Source organism: Vipera berus, assembly GCF_964194415.1.
Source record: "Vipera berus genome assembly, chromosome: 3".
Classification (NCBI taxonomy): domain Eukaryota; kingdom Metazoa; phylum Chordata; class Lepidosauria; order Squamata; family Viperidae; genus Vipera; species Vipera berus.
Genome location: NC_138204.1, coordinates 3,895,363 through 3,918,275, shown reverse-complemented (window position 1 = coordinate 3,918,275; position 22,913 = coordinate 3,895,363). Strand labels below are relative to the sequence as shown.

The window sequence follows — 22,913 nt, the reverse complement described above, 5'->3', positions numbered from 1 at the left end:
ATATCTGAGGGAACACCTGCTGCCGGCATCAAGCTCCCTTCGTCCTGTGCGCTCCCACAGGGAGGGTCTTCTCAGGGTGCCGCCAGCAAAAGATTGCTGGCGGGTAACACCCAGGGGGAGGGCCTTCTCAGTGGTTGCGCCTGCCCTCTGGAACCAGCTGCCCATGGAGCTTAGGACTGTCCCCGACCTTCGTTCATTTCGCCGAGACCTGAAGACCTGGCTCTTTGAGCTTTCCGGCCAGGACTGAGAATTTTAATTTTAATTTTAATTGTATTGGGTTTTAATTGGAGTTTAACAGGGGTTTTATACTTTATTCAAGGACTAAATTTAATTATTTTAATTGTTCTTAACTTTTCTAATTTGTATTGTTATTTTAAATACCTTGTGAACCGCCCTGAGTCCTACGGGAGAAGGGCGGTATATAAGTCCAATAAACATAAACATAAACTTGACTGTTAATTGAAGGGGGGAATTGTGCTTTGTTACTTTGTTTCCATGGGAGGGGGAAGAAGAGGAGGGAGGAGGAAGAGGAGGACCATGGGTTCCTTGGGGTTCTCTGAGCTTGGTTGATTTCTTGCCGACTTTTCATGACCCAACTAGGTGACATCATCAGTGCTAGAAAGGGGCGGGATTGCGAGAGGAGGAGGAGGAGGAGGAGGATAACCGTGGGGACCTTAGGGAGCTCCGAGTTTTCGTGCAGACATTTCACTACCCAACTAGTGAAGCAGAACAGAAATCACCGCTGAAGTCTCCATCCTGGTTTATTCTAGGGTCTTCTTGCATTGTCTCCGTCTTTTGCTTTGGGATATTAATAAATTTAGAATTCCGGAAACTCTTCAGTCACTAACCACTGCAAACGAGGCAAATGGTTCAAAATTAGCAGCAGGAAACGCGGGTTCCCCTTTTGCTCCGTCTTGACAAGGAAATGTTTTGGGTGGAGCAAGAGACGAAGCAGCTCCAGATGTTTCTCCTGCTGGTATCGGCATGGCTTCCTTGAGCTCCTCTTCGACAATCCCGGGCCCGTTTCAGCTTCCATTCTTCCTGCTTCTGCAAAACCTCAGGATGTGTTCATTTCAGAAAACAGGTTAGTATTATTGCTCCGATTTCCAGCGGGAAGCCAGGGAGATTAGTAGACTGTGGTTTAAAGGTTCTTCAGAGGTTGTTGAAAGGCTGCCCACGCTTTTACCTCCCCCCCACCCCCGCAGGACATGTCCTCGCATGATCATCTTCTTCACCATCTCCCTTGGTGATTGCCTTCATCTCGTCTCCAATTCAGGAGTTGAGCCAACCTCCACCTTGGCTGTCTTGGTTTTCACGGAGCATTTTCCTCTCTTGTTCCAACGCCATCCCATCCCAGTCAAGTGGTTGTCCAGTCTAGTTTGGGAAACATCCAGCCATGGAGCATCCACCACATCTGGAGGCAAGCCGTTCCACTGGTTAGTTGTTCTCACCGTCAGGAAATTTCTCCTTAGTTCTAGGTTGGATCGCCCTTTAACCCCTTTGCTTCTTGTCCTGCCCTCAGAATAGAATAACAGAATTACAAAGTTGGAAGGGACTTTGGAGGTCATCTAGTCCAACCCCCTGCTCAGGCAGGAAACCCTATTCCATTTCAGACAAATGGCTGTCTAGTCTCTTCTTGAAAACGTCCAGTGTTGGAGCATTCACAGCTTCTGGAGGCAAGTAGTTCCACTGGTTAATTGTTCTGACTGTCAGGAAGTTTCTCCTTAGTTCCAGGTTGCTTCTCTCCTTGGTGAGTTTCCATCCGTTGCTTTTTGTCCTGCCTTCAGGCACTTCGGAGAATAGATTGACCCATTAACACAGCGTAAACAATTCCATTCCAGGAATAATCGCTATGTCAGGATGGCACTAACCTTTAGACTTATCTACCGCTTCAAACTGCTTTTACAGCCCTCTCTAAGTGGTTTACAGAGTCAGCATATTGCCCCTCCAACAATCTGGGTCCTCCTTTTACCGACCTCAGAAGGATGGAAGGCTGAGTCAACCATGAGCCAGTCAGGATCGAACTGATGGCAGTCAAAAGAATTAGCCTGCAGTTCTGCATTCTAAGCACTGCGCCACCAGGGCTCAGAGGAAGGAAAAAGAGAGGAAAAGGAAAAAGGAGGGAGGGAGGGAGGGAGGGAGGGAGGGAGGGAGGGAGGAAGGAAGGAAGGAAGGAAGGAAGGAAGGAAGGAAGGAAGGAAGGAAGGAAGGAAGGAAGGAAGGAAGGAAGGAAGGAAGGAAAAATATTGCAATAGCCTTTAGACTTATATACCACTTCATAAGGCTTTACAGCCCTCTCTAAGCGGTTTACAGAGTCAGCATATTGTCCCTCCAACAATCTGGGTCCTCCTTTTACCGACCTCAGAAGGATGGAAGGCTGAGTCAACTTTGAGCTGGTCAGAATCAAACTCCTGGCAGTGGGCAGCGTGTTAGCCTGCAGTACTGCCTTCTAGCCACTGCATCAGCCTGGCTCTTATGCACCACCACAGATGTCCTACTTGGGCTGTGTGTGCAGAAGAGAAGGTCTAGGTTTAAAGGAACATGGAAGCAGGCCAAGAAGTAGGGTTCAAATAACCCTGCCGTGCATTGCCTGACTCCCAACTATGGCCATTTTGGATCTCCAGAATAAACAGAAGCTATTTTCCATTTCAGCTGTTGGAGGGCTTGGTCTGAGCACGGAACCTCAGACACCCAAGTCCACCTTCACGCAGATCACAGCCGGCAAGACCCTCGTTCTCAACTGCACCCTCACTCAGCTGGACCTGCCAGCAAGCGCAAAATGGGACAAATACTTGGGCAACAGACAGAAATTAATCTACAGGGAGTATTACAATTTTTCTCGTGGGGTGAGGCTCGTTCCAGGATCGAGAACTGACTTCAGCATCAGCCTGAGCAGCATTGGCCTTGATGATAATGGGATCTACTACTGCTCAGTGGTCAAGAAAGGTCATCAAAGGAGAGAATCTACTGTAAAGGAACAGGTGCAGGTCTCTGTTATAGGTAGGTGCCATTCGGAAAGGACATCCACTCTAATCAACTGAGACATGTGGCAGTGAATATATTGGAAAACTGCCAGGATGGGAGGAGGGGTTAAGCTGGGAAATAGCTTGGCATCCTTACACAGTTGCAAGCAGCGTACGTTTGAATGAAGCCCAGGATCTATGAAGCCTTATCGATTCATTCCCAGGGGAAGACAAGCAGTCTTGGAAGATTCTTGTAATATAGTGAGGGGTCCCTGAACTGTGGCCCATGGCCCACTAGCAGTAGCAGCCTATTGGCTCACGGGCCACGTAAAGTGGCTGGCCGGAGCACACGTGTGCATGCAGCCCTATTCACGCGAACGTTGCAAACGTTCACGGTCCATTCCCACAAGCATAGCAAGCATTTGTGACACCATTCATGAGTTGCGGGCATTTGAGGCCCCCCTTGTGTGAGTATTGTGGCCGTTTTGTGGCCCCACTCGTGTGAGTATCATGGGTGTTTCTGGCCCCATTCACATGAGCGTCACCATGAGCATCAGGGACCCTCATGGCCCCACTTGTGGGAGCAATGGGCGTTTGTGTGCACACATGTGCTCGCGTATGCGTTCACCCAAACCATCTTTTCTTGTCTTTTCCCTCCCTCCCCCCTCTCCAGTTCACCAACCCCCAAAAGTTGGGGAACTTTGATATAGGTGGTGGATAATAAAACTGGTAACTTTTGATTATTCATGCGTGGCTCCAATTGTTTGCCCCGGACATTTATCTCATTGTTTGTCAACTGGCACATATTTACAGTGGTTGCAGCGTCCAGGCTGAGGTGATCAGTATTTGCAAACGTGTTGCCATATGTAAGTCCCCGACTTACAACCATTGCTTTAGTGACTGTTCTAAATGACGAGTGGTAGATTTTCAGACTATCCTACCTGTGCTGTCATCATTAGGTTTATAATCTACGCATAGGTAGTCCTCAACTTATAACAGTTCATTTACTGTTTGAAGTTACAACGGCACTGGAAAAGCGACTTACGACCGATTTTCACTTGCGACCGTTGCAGCATCTCCGTGGCCACATGATCAAAATTCAGGCGTTTGGCAACTGACTTATATTGATGAAGGTTGCAGGGTCGAAACACACCCAAAATAAACTAATGAGAACAGAGACTTTCCAAGAATTGGTTGGGATTTCTTATTTCATTCTTTGCTCATAGTGTCAAGTTCTGATCTGGGGCTTCCTGCAAAACAAAAGTTCTGGATTTTTCACGCCAGGGTTGCGTTCAGACAACCTTCTTGCTTTCCCGATGCCACAATTGGGAGAGCAGAATGAGTTGATCTTCTAGGGCAGAGATCCGCAAACCTTTGGGGCACCAGGGACCGGTTCCGTGGAGAAAGGTTTTTCCACGGACCAGAGGGTGCGTGGTTTTGTGTGCTGCCTGCATCTTGTGCAGACATGTCAAACACAAGGCCCGGGGGCCAGATCCGGCCCGCGAAGTGGTTTCCTGCGGCCCATGAAGCCATCCTGGAAACAGTGAGGGAACGGCCCCCGCTGCCTTGGCCCTGGCCCAGAGACCCTCCTTCTGCCAGAGACCCTCAGATCTGTCCCACTCCTGCCCAGGCCCCCATAGGCACCCTTGATGCAAATGATGTAGAGCTGGCCACGCCCACCCAGTAGTCCATACGCACTCTAGCCACACCCACCCAGTAGGCCACGCCCACCCAGGCCACACCCACCCGCCCCCCCTGAGGGCAACTGCAATGCTGATGTGGCCCTCAATGAAATTGAGTTTGACACCCATGATCTTGTGGATGCGGCTTTGCTTGTTTGTGCGGACCAGTTGCTGGCATATCGCGGCCCAGTACCAGTCCACAGATCAGGGGTTGGGGACCTCTGTTCTAGGGGTCCTGCAGGCAAGACCCGTGAATCTGAAGCTCTTCTGACTGATCTCTTTGGCTTTCTTTGCTCAGCTCCTCCCAAAGTCCGTCTGGAGTACAGCCCGCCTTCCCCCGTCCAGCTGAACACCACTGTGACGGTCACTTGCCACGCAGAAAGTTTCTATCCAGATGGTGCCAAAGTGTACTTGTTTTGCAAGAGTACTGGCTGTAAAGGAAAAACTACTGCGACAACTTTGAATTCCGATGGGACCTACTCCTGCAACAGTTCCATGAAGCTCACGGCCACCGAAAAGTGGAACTCATCACTCTTCACTTGTCTGGTCAAACATAACTCGCAAGCAGCAACCAAGGCGACGGCAAGATTGTTTATTAGGACAGAACTGGGAGAAAGTAAGTGAGGACGGTCTTCCTGAGTTTTTCCTTCCATTTTCTGTCCCAAAGGTGCTTTTTCAGGAGGCAACTGGGCTTTCTTGTTTTTCCTTTGAAGACGTTTCGCTTCTCATCCAAGAAGCTTCTTCAGGTTCTGACTGGTGAGGAATGGAAGGATTTATACTCCTTGCAGACAGCTGGTTGTTTGCTTTCATCTCTAGAGAGTCGCTGAGGCCACCTGGAGGTTTCGCTGTGTCCTCAGGGTCACCTGAGTGGTGCAAATGGGGGTGGAGCCTTCTTGGCTGCAAGATGTTTTTCTGCCCTGGGTCCCTTCACAGTTTAAGGTGCTGGTACTTACCTTTAAAGCCCTACATGGCTTAGGCCCGGGATACTTGCAGGACCGTCTGCTACCGGGGACGACTTCCCATCACCCAGTGCGCTCACACAGAGAGGGCCTCCTCAGGGTGCCGTCGGCCAGACAATGTCAGCTGGCGACCCCCAGGGGGAGGGCCTTCTCTGTGGTAGCACCAGCCCTGTGGAACCAGCACCAGCACCAGCCCTGTGGAACCAGCACCAGCACCAGCCCTGTGGAACCAGCTTCCCCTTGAGCTCCGGATGGCCTCCGGTCCTTTCGCCGCAACCTCAAAACTTTTCTCTTTCATCAGGCTGACCTGGATTGATGATGGGTTTTTAAATATGTTTTAATTTTTAACTGTAGTTAATTTATTTTGGGGCTGTTATTTAATTCATTTTTTAATTTTTGTATTGTTGTTTTTTATTGTTGTAAGCCGCCCTGAGTCCTTTGGGAGATAGGGCGGCATATAAGTCCCAAAAATAAATAAATAAAATAAATAGTTGAAGACGGGCGCAGGATGATGGGGATGAGTCTGTGTTGTGTGCACCACAAACTGAAGCGCAAATGGTTTCTGTAGTCTGCAATGTTTTCTGGAAATCCGTTCATGCTCCCGCACCATTCTGAAATGGATTTCCAGAAAACATTGCAGACTACAGGAACCATTTGCGCTCCAGTTTGAGATGTAGACAACACAGTGAAGACACCCCAGGGCTGGTCATCTGCATTCTTTTGAGAGTCACTGAGGCCACCTGGAGGTTTTATCTGTGTCATCTTTCTATAACAGTCCCTTCGGCAATTCCAAGAAGGCTCCGCGCCTATTTGCACCACTCAGGTGACCCTGAGGACACAGGTAAACCTCCAGGTGGCCTCAATGACTCTGTAAAAGAAGGCAAATGACCAGCTGCCTGCAAGGAGTATAAATCCTTCCCTTCCCCACCTGCCAGTCAGAGTTGAAGAAGCTTCTTGGTTGAGAAGCGAAATGTCTTCAAAGGAAAACAAGAAGGTCCAGTTACCTTGTGAAAAAAAGCACCTTCGGGATAACTATGTCCTGGATAAGTGAGAACCTCCAAAGTGTTTTATTTTCAGCTTCCCCGTCCCAGTCCAGGTTGAGTCCAATTTATTTATTTATTTATTTATTTTATTTAGATTTATATACCGCCCTTTCCCGAAGGACTCGGGGCAGTTTACAGGGCATTTAAAAAAGAGTCAATACAAACGTTAAAACAAATTAAAAAAAGATTAAATAAAACCCTGAGAACAGTAAAAACCCAATCAAAATTAAAATTAAAAAATTCTCAATTGGGCTTGACTTGTCTGCACAGCTAATACAGGTAGTCCTCAACTTGCAACCACATTTGAGCCCAAAATATTTGTTGCTAAATGAGTCAGTTGCTAAGTGAATTCTGCCGTTTAAGGACCTTCCCTACCACCAGTTGGCTGCATTTCTCAAGTTAATAACCCAGTTAAGTGAATTTAGCTTCCCCGTTGACTTGGCTTGTCAGGTCTCAAAAAGAGATCAGATGAGCCACGCAAGACTTCAACCGTCATAAAGACGAGTCAGGTTGCCAAGAGTCTGAATTTCGATCATGTGGCCCTGGGGAGGCTGCAATGGTCTTTCTTAAGTGTGAAAAACAGTCGTAGGTCACTTTTTTCAGTTGCTGTTGCAACTTTGAACAGTCACTAAGTGAATGGTTGTTAAGTAGAGGACTAGCTGTAATAGGCGGCTTAAGTTACATTGCTGTAAGGCAGGGGTGTCAAACTCAATTTCATTGAGGGCCGCATCAGCATTGCGGTTGCCCTCAGGGGGCCGGGTGGGTGTGGCCAGGGTAGGCGTGGCCTACTGGATGGGCGTGGCTAGAGTGCGTATGGCCTACTGGGTGGGCGTGGCCAGCTCTACATCATTCGCATCAAGGGTGCCTATGGGGGCCTGAGCAGGAGTGGGACAGATCTGGGGGTCTCTGGCAGAAGGAGGGTCTCTGGGCCAAGGCCAAGGCAGTGGGGGTCGTTCCCTCACTGTTTCCAGGATGGCTTCGCGGGCCGCATGAAACCACTTCGCGGGCCTTGTGTTTGACATGTCTGCTGTAAGGCAAGGGTGTCCAACTTTGACAACTTTAAGACTTGTTGACTCCAGAATTCCCCAGTCATCCTGCCTTAGCTGGCTGGGGAATTCTGGGAAATGAAGTCCACATATTTTATAGCTGCTGAGGTTGAGGAGCACTGATCAAAAGCCATTTTGGATTCCTGTCAGCATATGAGGCGTGACTCGTCTTGAAAACCACGAGGGATCCTGCGTGAGTCAGTTTGATCTTTGACGGACAGCCTAACCCAGGGGTAGGCCACCTTGGCTCTTTTATGACTCGTGGACTTCAACTCCCAGAATTCCTGAGCCAGCCATGCTGAGGGGAGAGGTTTCCAAGCTGAGCCAGGCTGGCTCGGGAATTCTGGGAGTTGAAGTCCTTGAGTCATAAAAGAGGCAAGGTGGCCTACCCCTGGCCTAACAATTCTCCCATTACTGAAATTCTTGGCTCTAACATTAAATTGCATTTTCTTTTACACACACACACACACACACACACACACGACCAAGCCCAACTTTGTGGGAGGGAGATGAGCAGTTTAAAAATGTGGTCGATAAATAAAATAAAATGGCAGAGGTGCACTCAGCAAGTATCCTGTGGGCACGATAGCATAAAGCCTTTTCAAGCGCCATTTATTTCACTAAGGAAAATGGAAGACAACTTTTAATTACATGGTTTGTTCTCTAAATAGTCATGTTTTTTCCCACCCTTGCCTCAGTAATAGTTAATTTTTCAAAACAAGCAGTTTCAATTCCTCAAAAATTGTTTAGAAACATTCTTTCCGGGGGTGTTGGTTGAAGTCAATGACTTAAAATAACTTCTGCTATCAGTTTATTCAGACCAGATAGAGTGGGAATTTTGTTATTTTATTTACTAAATTTTGTTGAGCTTTTTTTTTAAAAAAAAAGTACACCTCGGATCCTGCAGTGATTCCTCAAAATCAAAATACACTGGTGGACATGATCCGTTTATACTGTTGGTTATGGCTACAACACATGGAGCTATAAACAATTCACTTTTAACAACAGATACCCAGAGACAAATACATCCCAAAAACAGATGCGCGACAACTCAAAGAAATACAGCAGACCTCAACAAACAGATCTGAGCGTGCTCCATGAGCAGAGTGCAGACACCAACAGTATAAACGGAATCTCCCCACCCCAATATATATATATATATATATATATATATATATATATATATATATATATATAATATATATATATGTTTTCTGAGGTTTTCGCGGGTGTTCGTATGTGGATCTTTGGTTATTTGGGTTTTTTCCGGCGTAGAACTAAAGGTGTAGGGGCGACGTTTCGACGGAATCCCATCCGTCATCATCAGGCTGGTGGCTTCTGCTTCCTTCTTCTGGGAGAAGCATGTGGCTGTTTGTTCCTCTTTTTTAAACTGCCAGAGGGGGTGTGTTCTGTGGGTGGAGGTGTGCTCTGATTGGGTGGGGGATTAAGTGTGCTCTGATTGGGTGGGAGTGTGTTTTGAATGGTGGGTGTGTTCTGATTGGGTGGGGGTGTGTTTTGAGTGGATGGGCTGGTCTCAGCTGCCAGCCTTAGACCTGAGCTGGTGAGTTGTGCTGCTTTTGTTCAGCTTCGTGTTTGTGGTGGTGCCATGTTTTTATAGTGGGTGTCAGTTTGCTTATTGTGTGGTTTGGAGGGGTTTAAAGTGGCTGATGTTGCAGCTGTAGTTAGGTTTCTGTTTTGTGGTTGTGCCTCGTTATCATTGTGGGTTCGCATTTGCTTTTTGAATGGTTGTGTGGTGGTGATGTCATGTGGTGTTATCATGAGTTTGGGTCTATCATTCTTGGTGGTTGGGACTCGTCTGTCAATCAAGGCGGGTTTCCAAATGGTTGGTAGGCGAGAGGTATCATCTCGTTTGTTCATGCTGTGGGGGCGTTTTTCTATCTCAATGGCTTCTCTGATTATTCTGTTATTAAAATGTTCAATTTTGGCAATAGTTTTGGTTTTTTTAAAATCAATTTCATGTCCCGTGGCTTCAAAGTGTTGGACCAGGGATGAAGTTTGTTCTCCTTTTCTGAGTGAGTTTTTGTGCTCTTCAATGCGTGCACTTATTCTTCTGTTGGTCTGTCCGATGTATGTGGTGGGGCAGGTGGTGCATGGGATTTCGTATACTCCTTGGTTTTCTAAGCCAATTATGTCCTTGGGGTTTCTTAGGATGGTGGATATTTTTCTGTCTGTGTAGAATGCTGTTTTGATGTTGTGTTTTTGGAGGACCTTGCTGATTCTGTCTGTGGTCCCTTTTAAGTATGGGAGGAGGGCTTTGCCATTTTCTTGTTCTCTGTCTTGGGTTTTTGTGGGTGTCTCTCTTCGGATTAAGTTGGTAATCGTGTTTCTTTGGAATCCACTGGCTGTTAGTACATTAGTGAGTGTGTAGTTCGGTTTTTTGGTGTTGTTCGTCAGCTAGGTGTTTTGTTCTGGAGATGAGTGTCTTGGCTACGGAGTTGATCTGTGCTGGGTGGTGGTGTAAGAGTGCGTTCAGATAGCAGTTTGTGTGTTTTTTTTATGGTAGTGTGTCCTAGGGAGCCGTTGGATTTCTTGTAGACTAAGACATCAAGGAAGGGAAGTTGATTGTTAGCTTCTGTTTCCATGGTGAATTGTATTTTGGGGTGTAGGCTATTGAGGTGTGTGAGGAAGTCATCCAGTTTTTCTTTGCCGTGTGGCCAGATTACGAAGGTGTCATCTACGTATCTGAGCCAGAGTTTGGGTTTGTGGTTGGATTTTTCTAGAGCGAGGGTTTCAAAGTGTTCCATGTAGAAGGTTTGCGATGACAGGTGAAAGGGGTGATCCCATGGGTGCTCCTTCCATTTGTTTGTATTTGTCCATTGTAGATGAAGTATGTGTTAGATAGGCAGTGGTTGGTCAGATCTAGGATGTGTTTTGGGGGGTTGTATTTATTTAGGATAGCTGTCAAGGCTTCTTTGATTGGCACTTGGGTGAAGAGGGATACGACATCGAAGCTCACAAGTAGGTCACAGGGCTGTAAGTTTAGTTTACTTATGATCTCTATGAATTGGAATGAATCTTGTACGTGTGAGGTGATGGAATTTGCGTAAGGCTGTAGTTGTTTGGCAAGAAATTTGGCTAGATTTTGTAGAGGTGAGCCTATGGAGCTGACTATGGGTCTGAGTGGGGTTCCTTCTTTGTGTATATATATATTTGTGTATATATATACACACACATACACACACACATATATAAAAAACTAAAACACAGATCACCAAGATTAAAAAAAATTATTTAAAGACTTAGCTTTCGTCAGCAGCTGCTGACATCCGTCAGAGTTCTAGCCAGGATTGAGAATCATGTTTTTATAGTCTCTGTAACGCCAATTGTTTGGCTAACAAGCTTGTTACCAGTCTATCTGGCTCACGCCCTCCTATAATCAACTGCTCAATTGCTGCTTCCGTCGCGCTTGTTGACAGCTGTTTGAATTTCAGCGCAATGCTCCTCTCCTTTTGCCCTGCCTATATATAGTATGACAAAATCACTGAACTCCAGGATAAATATAAAAAAAAACAACCACTGTCTAATACTAAGCTTTCATTGGTCCTCTACCGATGTAGTCAGAGTAACAGCCAGTGGCTGGAAGATTTGCTTATGTAGCTAGCTGTTACAACGCTCTGCTCAATGAGCGCGTAACCACCCCGCCCTCAGCCAGTTTTATTGCTCCTAATCCTATCGCATCTGCTTGTTTGAGTCTTGGTGCTTTTCCTCCTCCCGCTTTCGTGTGTGGCTGCTCAACGTCATTGCCAGATCGTCCTGTGAGTTGTCCCGCCCTGTGGGCCCGTAAGTTGTTGCATGGTCACATCTGGTAGCATTCCTCCTGCTATCCTTTTCTTGTTGGTCTGTCGTCTCCCTCCTAATTCCCGAACGGGTCGTGTTTGGCGTCTCTCTCTTTTTTCCCATTGTGGTTTCATGCTGTTCTATGGGCAGACAAACTAGGTCCCTCTCCTTCCTGTGTATGGGCGGTATTCTTTGTTATTCGCTGTGAGTTTTTGTGTTGCTGTTGCTGGTAGGCTGGTAATAGATCTATATGTCAGTTGATTGAATATTCATTTGATAGCCAGGCCTCTTTGAACAACCGGCCTCTTTGAACAACCTCTTTGAACAACCGAGGGGTCCTGGGCAATGGCCTCTGCTCCTGCAAAGTCAAAGCAGTGATTGCTGTCAGCTACATGTGTCCACACCTGCGAGTGTTGTTCGCGCCATCTGACGGCCAACTCGTGCTCGTGGATCCTGGTCGTAAAACCGCTTTGCGGTTTTATCTGGTGTAACTGCAGTGGCAGTTATTACTTCCGACCCTGTAGACCATCGATGGATCTTTCATCTTTGGGCAACGGTTCCTTAGGGCGCATTATTTTGGCACACAGCGTCTGATTCAGCTTGTGTGCCACACTGACGTTGTAAGGTGCCAGTATCCGTGCTGTTGCCTCTGATACGCCGTTGATGTATGGGAGCGTTGTCCAAACTGTAGTTGTTAATCTATTTTGTGTTCTACAGGGTCTCTGACGCCTGCTGCACTGTTGGGTGAAGTCCATCGGACAGCCGTTGCGCCTGCACGTGAGACAAGAGGTACATTCGTTCCTTGATTTTTGCTTTCATCGTGCTGCAGTGGGTGTCCAATCTCCTAAAACAGCGTTCGGATGCAGCTGATCTTGTGACAGCAGATGGTTGCTATCGTAGTGTAGCATCCTGTGTGTGTCGTTTTGCGATGGACGGTCATGTGAAGGGTGCCGTTGGTTTGGCAGCTGACCAGTACATCTAGGAATGCCAAGGTGCTGTTGGCCTCTTCCTCTGCTGTAAATTGAATGTCTGAGTAGACTGAATTTAGCTCTTCCATGAACCTGGCGCTGTCCTGTCATTTAATGATGGCGAAAGTGTCATCGACATACCTGGACCAGAACTTGCGGCGGTAGTTGGACATTACTTTTAATTCCAGTTCCTGTAGGACAGCCTCCGCAATGATTCCCGAGATAGGGGACCGCACTGGCGTGCCCTTTAGCTGTTCGTATGTGAAGTATGTCTTAAGGCACAGGGTCATCAGTTGGATGATGTCTTCCGTATTAAGCGAGTTAGGGTGTCGTGGTTCCTCCTGTCGTAGTCGGCTCTTTATCACCAAGATGGCCAGATCTTGTGGGATGGAGGTAAATAGTAATGTCCCATCAAATGACATCATGATCTCGTCGTCCTCTATCCTTAGCGGTTTTAATCTTTTTAGGAATTTCTCTGATGATCTTACTGTGGTCACACTGCCCTCCACCAGATGTTGTATCCATCCACTTAGCCATTTGGCCAGACCAAAGGTTGGTGCCCCTAAACCACACAATGGGTCGCAGTGGATCCCCCTCTTTGTGAATTTTTGGCAATCCGTAGAACCTTGCCATGGCTGAGACTTTGGGTGGTATTGCCTTCAGATCATCCTCGCTAATTTTGCCTTGTCTTTTAAGTTTTTCTGCTGTCTTATTGAGTTGCTTTTTAAGTGTTGTCATCGGGCCCTTTGCAACAGTTTGATGTGCATTTGTGTCATCGAGAAATGTCTGGGCTTTTTGGTTATACTCGGGCTTGTCCATTACAACAGTTGCCCTGCCCTTGTCTGCTGGTAAGATAATGATGGAACAGTCTCTCCATAGTTCCTCCAAGGCCTCCTTCTCCGCCGCTGACAGATGACATTGCCTACGATTCATGAGTAGCCCTTTGACGTGTTGCCTGATGGGAGTTTTTGATTTCGTGACTAGCCTCAATGCGCTGAACACCTACTTGAGGGCTGCGGCAAAGTCGATGCACTGCGCGTCCGTCAGGTTGAGACCGGCGTCGCGCTGCAACAGTATAGTTTGTCTGTTAAGTCAGGATTTTTGATGATAGGTTGTGGACCAGCTTGTTAGTGTTGCCACAACTGTCAGCTCCTTTTAGAATTTCCAATTTTTGTCCGAGTACCTCGGCCTTGTGTTGGCGTGCCCTTCGTGTGGCATGGTATATGTGGAGGTTGAGCGTATTATAGAGCTCGTGCGCCAGCATAGTCCGGCAGTATTCCTGATGTCTCTGGATTCCTGCCGTCAAGGCCCCAACGCCTCTATGATGGTCACTGATTAGGGCATACATTGTCCGACGTTGGAACTGTCAGACCATCGCCTGACCCTCCACTGCATCCACCAGTGTTTTTTTTCCATTGTGATTTCAGTGGTACGTTGTCTCGGATGCATTTGTGTAGAAAGGCTAGCTTCTCATAGTTGATCGTTTTCTGTTCTGCAAGATTCTCCTGCCTCCTGGCTTGTAGCAATGCTGCTCACCTATAGCTATTTTAAAAACTCGAATCCCAGGTAGATTCATATCAAAAGTACGACAGTCACTGAACTCCGGGATAAATATAATATTATCCCGGAGTTCAGTAAAGACCTGGCTCTTTGAGCTTTCTGGCCTGGACTGAGAGTATTAACTGGGGTCTCAATTGTATTTTAATTGGGGTTTTTATTTCAAGGTTAATATGATCATTTTAATTGTTTTTAAATTTTCGTAATTTGCTGTATTGTTTTTAAAAAACCTTGTGAACCGCCCTGAGTCCTACGGGAGAAGGGCGGTATATAAGTTTAATAAAATAAATAAATACATAAATTTTATATATATTTCATATATATATTTATATATATATTTCAACAGGAGAGGAAGCAATTAAAAGAGAATATTCCAGCTTCATTACCAAATAAATCAAAACAATCCACTGTCTTTTCCCAACAGGCTCAGGGCAATAATCCTCGTTTGGCCTTTATTTGGGCCTTTTCCTGAACAAAATAGCACTTTTTTTTCTCTTCATGGGTCTTTTCAAAATAAAGGTGTGTGGATGCTGCGTTGCGAGACCTTTTGCCCCGTCTTCCCAAGGCTGAACGTTCGACTTAACAACTGTTCCCGACAACATTCTGGATGAGAGAAGATCTGCCAGGGAATCAATAACAATTGTTTTTTTAAAAAAAATGTACAATGCTTCTTTCTACAACTCTGCATATCATTTACAAATGAATAAAATCAGAGAGAGAGAGAGAGAGAGAGAGAGAGAGAGAGAGAGAGAGAGAGAGAGAGAGAGAGAGAGAGAAACATCGCATCCTTCTGTCACTCCTGGGATTCCAAAATTAAATGAATCCATCTTAAAATGTTTAAGTACTTTTTTTTTAAAAAAAGAGATGAATTACAGGCAGTCCTCAATTTATAACCATTTCATTTAGTGACCATTCAAAGTTACATCACTGAAAAAAAGTGACTGATGATTGTTTTCCCACACTTAGGACTGATGAAGCATCCTCCATCAAAATTGTCTGATCAAAATTCAGACAATTGGCAACTGACTCACATTTATGACGCCGGCAGTGTCCCGGGATCCCCTTTTATGGCCTTCTGACAAGACAAGCCAATGGGGGAAGCCAGATTTCACCCTACAGCCGTGTTACTGATTTAACAACTGCAGCGATTCACTTGACCAAAGTGGCGAGAAAAGTCTCGACATGGGGCAAAGCTCACTTAAGAAATGTTTTGCTTAGCAACATCTTTGGGCTCAGTTGTTGTCGTAAGTGGAGGACTACCTGTGCTATTAATCTTGGGCTAGTCTAACCCATAATTTTTATTTTTTTTAAAAATGAAGTTACAGAATCTACCAGGAGTGTTCTGGCTGTCCTGAACTTCTCAGTGGCTTTTGAGTAGGGGTATCCTTCTGGCCCGGCTTTGAGGGGGGGGGGGTTGGAAGTGGGAGGCATTGCTAACCGTATCACTCCAGACACTGTACATCTGTCAGAAATGGTGTAGGGTCTCCTGCTTTTTTTGGGGGGGGGGGGTAGGTTGGACTAGATAACCAGTGGAACAACCTGCCTCCAGAAGCGGTGGATGCTCCAACACTGGAAGTTTTTAAGAAGAGGCTGGACAGCCATTTGTCTGAAATGGTACAGGGTTTCCTGCCTGAGCAGTGGGTTGGACTAGATTGACCTCATCAATCACAATCAGCCAGATGTTCCAAGGTTCCTGCCAACTCTTCTCGTTATTCTATTATTCTATTCTCCTCTACAATCTGTCTCTTCTATTATTCTATTCTACAATCTGTCTATTCTATTCTTCTATATTCTATTCTATTCTAATTATTCTATTCTACAATCTGTCTACTTTATTCTATTATTCTGTTCTACTTTACAATCTGTCTATTCTATTCTTCTACAATCTGTGTATTCTATTCTATTCTCTATTCTATTCTATTATTCTATTCTATTCTATTCTATTCATTCTATTCTATTCTCTATTCTATTCTATTCTATTCTATTCTATTCTATTCTATTCTATTCTATTCTATTCTATTCTATTCTATTCAATTCTATTCTATTCTATTCTATTCTATTCTATTCTATTCTATGGTGTGTCTATTCTATTCTTCTATTTTACATTCTGCTCATATATCACTGGCTCCCTAAGAATGCCTGGCGCTTTATAACAAATGTCTGTAGCCTATTTTTATCCCCGGGTCCAACGACATTAACCAGGGGCCCATGAACTACAGCTTTAATGTGGCAGTCGCAGGGCCGGTTCCCGCCACAGAGCAGGCAGGGACCGAATTTGACGTGGCTGCACCGGGAGAGGCACCACCCCCAACAGAGAAGAGAGCAGCTCCTGGCTGCGGAGCTGACTTTAACCTAGAAGCTGGAGCGTAAGAGAGTAGACCTCAAGAGAGTAGACTTCAGGATTCTGAAATACGTGGGAAATGGACTCATTAACTTACAACAGTTCATTCAATGACCATTTGAAGAAGTAGTTTGCACTGCCTTCTTCCTGGGACCCAGAGGGACTGGCCAAAACTATCCATCCAGCTTTCTGCCCACGTTAGAACTAGAATTTACAGTCGCCTAGTTCTGATTTTCTAGCAGCATATTACTTCCCTTGTTTCAGGCATTAGAAAAAGCATTCTCGGGAACAATTTCTGAATTATGGTGAATGAGATGTTTCAACGGTTCCATAATAACCGTGAAGTCCATAATAACTGTGAAGTTCAGGATCACATGAAGTACTAATACCACTTTACAATGCCTTGGTAAGGCCACACCTAGAATACTGCATTCAGTTTTCGTCACCACGATGTCAAAAAGATGTTGAGACTCTAGAAAGTGCCGAGAAGGGCAGCAAAGATGATCAGGGGACTGGAGGCTAAAACATGCAAGGGACGGTTGCTGGAATTGGGTATGTCTAGTTTAATTATGAGAAGGACGAGGGGGGACAGGATAGCAGCCTTCCAGTGTCTCAGGGGCTGCCCCAAAGAAGAGGGAGTCAAGCTATTCTCCAAAGCACCTGAAAGTAGGACAAGAAGCAACAGATGGAAACTAGTCAAGGAGAGAAGCAACCTGGAACTAAGGAGAAACTTCCTGACAGAACAATTAACCAGTGGAAGAACCTGCCTCTAGAAGCGGTGAATGTTCCAACACTGGAGGTTTTTAAGAAGAGACTGGACAGCCATTTGCCTGAAATGGTATAGGGCAGGGGTGTCAAACTGCCAGCCCGTGGGCTGGAGCATCAGGGAGAAACCGCGCCAATCCCATTGCCGGCAATGGGAAAGTTCTGAGACGTCGCGCAACGTCACATGACGTCGCCAATTTGACATGTCTGGTATAGGGTTTCCTGCCTGAGCAGGGGGTTGGACTAGATGACCTCTAAGGTCCCTTCCAACTTATTATTAATATTATAACAATGATGATGAGAATAAAAAATTTGGAAGGGACCTGGGAGGTCATCTAGTCCAACCCCCTGCTCAGGCAGGAAACCTTACCATTTCAGACAAATGGCTGTCCAGTCTCTTCTTTAAAACATCCAGTGTTGGAGCATTCACCGCTTCTGGAGGGAGGTTGTTCCACTGGTTTAATTGTTCTGTCAGGACGTTTCTTCTTAGTTCTAGGTTGCTTCTCTCCTTGACTAGTTTCCATCCGTTGCTTCTTGTCCTGCCTTCGGGCGCTTTGGAGAACAGCTTGACTTCCTCTTCTTTGGGGCAGCCCCAGAGATATTGGAAGGCTGCTATCATGTCACCCTTCGTCCTTCTCTTCGTTAAGACTAGACCAGGGGTAGGCAACCTCGGCTCTTTTATGACTCACGGACTTCAACTCCCAGAATTCCTGAGCCAGGCTCAGGAATTCTGGGTGTTGAAGTCCGTGAGTCATAAAAGAGCCGAAGTTGCCTACCCCTGGACTAGACACACCCAATTCCATTGGGTCAAACATCAAAATTGACCCCTGAATGTTATAATCACGCAGGAGATTGTTCCAGAGCAAAGCTTTCCTCGTTTCCTTGCGACTCACCTGTGCAAAGATTAAAAGGGAGCCATCCAGCCACGGGGTGAGCATGAGGTCAACGATCTCAATCCAAAACCTTCTGCCAAAAAAAAAAAAGGCAAAATTCAGTTCCCTTTAGAGAAAAAGACAGCGGAGGAAAAGGTAAGGCAGCCTTCTTTCCTTAACTGATGCTCGTCCCTTCTTTGGTCAATTCAGTTTCCTAAGCCAGGATTATCTGCGAGTCTTCATGGTGACTGGGCTGTTCACATTATCTGCCTACCTTATCGTTCTTACCGCTGGTCTTGGCAGTCTCGCCTGGCTAGATGCCGCCCAGCTGCCTTGGCCTGGCTTGAGAAATTCCACACCTTTTTCTGTCAAGCCATTTTAATAATAATAATAATAATAATAAAGTTGGAAGGGACCTTGGCGGTCATCTAGTCCAACCCCCTGCTCAGGCAGGAAACCTTATACCATTTTAAATCAGACCACGCCCTTCTCTCCTATCAACGACAAGTGTATCCTCTAAAAATCCATTCAAGCAAGCAAGGAAGCAGCAAGGATTCAGGGTGGACCTTAATTCTGTTTAGCACAGAATCCTGTTGGAAGCTTTTCTCCAGAATGGGACCTCGGTGCTCTCTAAGCTTGTTTGTTTTCATACAGATTATCTATGGAGATTGTTCAATGATCCAGGTCATGGTTATCCCAAAGGTGCTTTTGAAAAGTTAACTGGACTTTTTTTTTCCTTTCTCTCTTTTGAAAACATTTCACTTCTCATCCAAGAAGCTCCTTCAGTTCTGACTGAAGACCTGTATTATTTGCAGTCATCTGGTCATTAGTACTCTCTCCGAGAATCACGGAGGCCCTTTGGGAATTATATCTGATTCAGGGTTACCTGAATCAAAACGCAAATGGGTGTGTAATCTTTTTGTGATTGCCGATAATCTTTTTGGGATTGCTGAAAGGAAAAAACAAAGGAAGAACCAAAGTAGTTCAGTTGCCTTTTGAAAACACACGTTTGGGATGATGTTCATGCAGACATTTCATCATCCAAGCTAACTAAAGTCCTCAGTGCTAGAAGGGAGTGGGGTTTGAACTGATGACGTTGCCGACTTGGGTTATGAAACGTCTGTAAAAAAAGCTCAGAGCATCAAGGACTGCTTATGTCAGAGCGCGCAGTCTTACTGCCCTGAGGTAACCCAGGAGTAAATACAGTAAACAATGGTTTGTATTAAATGGTGGTTTATATTAAAGGTAAAGGTTCCCCCGCACATACATGCTAGTCGTTTCCGACTCTAGGGGCCGGTGCTCATCTCCGTTTCAAAGCCGAAGAGCCAGCGCTTGTCCGAGGACGTCTCCGTGGTCATGTGGCCGGCATAACTAGACGCCAAAGGCGCATGGAACGCTGTTACCTTCCCACTGGAGTGGTCCCTATTTTTCTACTTGTATTTTTACGTGCTTTCGAACTGCTAGGTTGGCAGAAGCTGGGACGAGTAACAGGCGCTCACTCTGCTACACGGCACTCGGGATTCGACCCGCCAAACTGCCGACGTTCCGATCGACAAGCTCAGCGTCCTAACCCACTGAGCCACCGCGTCCCTTGGTTTATATTACACCATGTAAAAATACACACTAGGAGCAAAATACATACACGTGGCAATACAGCAAACTCCAACACAAAGCACTTACAGCAGGAAACGGACGACAGAGAAAGACTCCAGCAAGGTCTTCGGTTTTATACTCAGGCTCTTAAAGGGATACAGACCCTGCTTGCTGTTAAAGAGACACAGACCCTGCTGAGTCATTCCTAACATTGCATCATTCATCTCACATTATAAAAGCTGGTTAGCTTCTAAATCAGGTATGTTAAACTGCCGGACGGCAGGCCGGATGCATCATGATGAAACCGCGCCCACCCCATTGCCGGTAATGGGGGAAAGGCACAATATGTCACACGACATCACGGGTTTGACATGCCTGCTCTAAATCATTACCTTGCCACATTATTTCAACCCCGAACTATAAATATTCTTTATCAGTACTTCTTGTCTGTATGGTGCCAGACATGGAAAGGAACAGAAAAGTGGGGGGGGGATAAAAGTGTCTGCAGAAAAACTATCCCCAGAACCCACAAGGAATTCCAAGGCCCATGTACTACAGATTATTACTTTGGCAGCTGTTAGGACCAATGCCCACCACAAAAAGATGGGCAATGAATTTGACACAACTGCAGAGACTTCCCCTGGAACAAATTTACTCACAGCTAGAGAAGCAGTGAGAAAAATCCCGTTATAATTGCTTTACCTCGCTGCGTTGGTCCCATATCACTGTGTTCTCTTCATCTTCAGTCTCTGCCCCATGCAGCTCTGGAGACAATGTCTGCTTAGGAACTTGCTCTGGTCTCACTTTAAAACGTTAGAAGGTAAGCATTTTAAAATTAGTATCCCACGTGAAGAAAACGTACTTTTCAACAATTCTGTGGCAGCAACGCTGTGGGCAGGATTAGCATTATCCTGAATCTATGTCTCTATATATGTATGCCTCTATCTGTCTGCCTATCTCTACGTCTCTTATTTATAGAACTAAGGAGAAACTTCCTGACAGTTAGAACAATTAACTAAGGGAACAACCTGCCTCCAGAACCGGTGAATGCTCCAATACTGGAAGTTTTTATGGAGAGACTGGACAGCCATTTGTCTGAAATGGTATAGGCTTTCCTGCATGAGCAGGGAGTTGGACTAGAAGACCTCCAAGGTCCCTTCCAACTCCTGTTATTCTCTTCTGCTCTGTTCTGCTCAATTAGATGACCTCCAAAGTCCCAAAGACCTCCATTTTTTAAAATTATTATTATTATTTCTAACCCTATTTCTCTCTCCCCCTCAGTCTGTATCTATGTTTCTATCTCTATCTCTGCGTTAATCTATTATAAATATCTATATAGTTTATATTTATAAATTAAATTTAAATTTAATTATAATTTATAAAAAAATCTATTATTTTTCTGTTTCCTCTCTCTCTCACACACACACAGAAGGTTGAGAGGGACAGGACAGCTGTCTGCAAATCTCTGAATTCAAATCATAGCATCGATGCTTTGAACCAGGGGTCTTCAAACTTGGCCCTTTTATGACTTGCGGACTTCAACTCCCAGAATTCCTCAGCCAGCAAAGCTGGCTGAGGAATTCTGGGAGTTGAAGTCCGCAAGTTTTCAAGTGGCCAAGGTTGAGGACCCCTGACCTAGGCCGAATTGGGAGCCCCAGGGCCCGCAGACTTCATCCCCCATCCTTGCCCTCCATCAGGGCCAACGGCAAAGAATTCTGGGAGCTGAAGTCCACCCCCCCAACCACCCCGCGTGAGGGACCCGGAAACCCTGCCGCGGGGGCGACCCTGACCCAACCGGCAGCCCTGCCCTTACCGGGCCTTCCTCTGCCTGTTCCGGCGACCAAAATATCTTTAAAGCCTGATCTTTCGCTCCTCCGCCGGGCGCTTCACCTCCCTCGTCCGCCATGCTGCTCTGCCGGCCACGCTCTCCTCGTGTTCAAAGAGCCGGAAGCGCTCGTGACGTCACTTCCTCCTCCGCCATCGGCGGAAATCGCTTGGCCGATGAAAGAGGGAAGCGGCCGGAAATGCCTCGGACGCCATCTTTGTTAAAGGCACCAGGTAGCCTTCAGTTTCAGTGTTACCCGAGGAAAGGTATGTTGCTCCGCCGTCCACGCTCTGTCTCTCGTGGTCAAGAGCCCGAAGCTCTCGTGACGTCATTTCCGTCTCCGCCAATCGCTTCGGTTTCACACCGGGCCGATGAAAGGGGAAGCCTTGGACGCCATCTTTGTTAAAGGCACAAGATAGCCTTCGGTTTACGACGGCTTATGCTTGTTTGCCGGGAAAAAAAAAGCCACGAGGGGGTCGTAAGAACGGGACTCTCCTTTCCTTTCCTCTCTTCTCTTACCTGAAAGAGGTTCTGCTCTGCTGAGCTGGCAAGTTACCTCAGGAATCAAAATGGGGAAGGTACTTGTGGCTCTTCTATTTTCGTATCTCTATGGTCTTTTCCATAGAGGAGCAGCATAATTTGAATTTCTATCAGTGAAAGGAAAACGGCGTTTCCAGTTTCACCGCCAAGCACAACATACTTGGACGCATTTCTTGCCTCCAAATGGGTAGAAAAGTGCATTTCAAAATGCAGAAAACACAATGAATTTATTTAGGAAAGTTAGGGTAAAATACGTCTGGTCCTCGACGTATGACCACAATAATCATTAAGTGAGTTGTGCCTGTTTGCTTTTTCTTTTTTGGCCAAAGTTGTGAAGCAAATCACTGCAACTACAGACAAGGAGAAAAATACTGAATCAAGCGGTTGTTAAATGAATCTCGCTTCCCACCCCTCACCCCCAGTTGAATTTGCTTGTCCGAAGCTGGCTGGGAAGGTTATGAAAGTTGTGACCCCAGGGACAGTGCAATGGTCATAAATACATGCCAGTTGCCGAGCACCCAAATTTTGATCACGGGGATGCTGCAACAGTCCTGTGAAAACTGGACACGGGTCACATTTTCTGGTGATGAAACGGTCACTAAGCAAATGGTGGTTAAGTACAGCATGATGGTGCTGAATGAATGATAGTTACACTAAAGGTGCTTTTTCAGGAAGCAACTGTTTTTCCTTTGAAGACGTTTCGCTTCTCATCCGAGAAGCTTCTTCAGCTCTGACTGGATGGTGAGGAATGGAAGGATTAACCTTCTTTGCAGACAGCTGGTCATTTGCCTTCTTGTAGAGCAGGGGTCTTCAAACTCTGGCCTTTTATGACTTGTGGACTTCAACTCCCAGAATTCCTCAGCCAGCATGCCTGGCTGAGGAATTCTGGGAGTTGAAGTCCACAAGTCATAAAAGAGCCGAGTTTGAAGACCCCTGTTGTAGAGTCTCATTGAGGCCACCT

The 22,913-nt window shown here is 46.1% G+C and overlaps 1 protein-coding gene and 1 long non-coding RNA gene across 2 annotated transcripts; one reads left to right on the top strand and one right to left on the bottom strand.

Annotated features, from left to right (window-relative positions):
- Positions 1 to 519: 519 nt before the first annotated feature.
- Positions 520 to 14,488, top strand: LOC308665688 (immunoglobulin kappa light chain-like). Its single transcript, XM_081323828.1, has 5 exons — positions 520 to 1,084; positions 2,653 to 3,000; positions 4,944 to 5,261; positions 12,209 to 12,280; positions 14,441 to 14,488. Exons 1-5 carry the CDS (start codon positions 985 to 987, stop codon positions 14,452 to 14,454), a joined length of 852 nt encoding a protein of 283 aa, XP_081179954.1. The 5' UTR covers positions 520 to 984; the 3' UTR covers positions 14,455 to 14,488.
- Positions 12,449 to 22,142, bottom strand: LOC308665723. The gene is made up of 4 exons (XR_014025935.1): positions 21,401 to 22,142; positions 20,290 to 20,390; positions 18,016 to 18,088; positions 12,449 to 14,635 (listed from the first exon to the last, which is right to left on the bottom strand). It is a non-coding gene; the product is annotated as an uncharacterized lncRNA (long non-coding RNA).
- Positions 22,143 to 22,913: the final 771 nt, after the last annotated feature.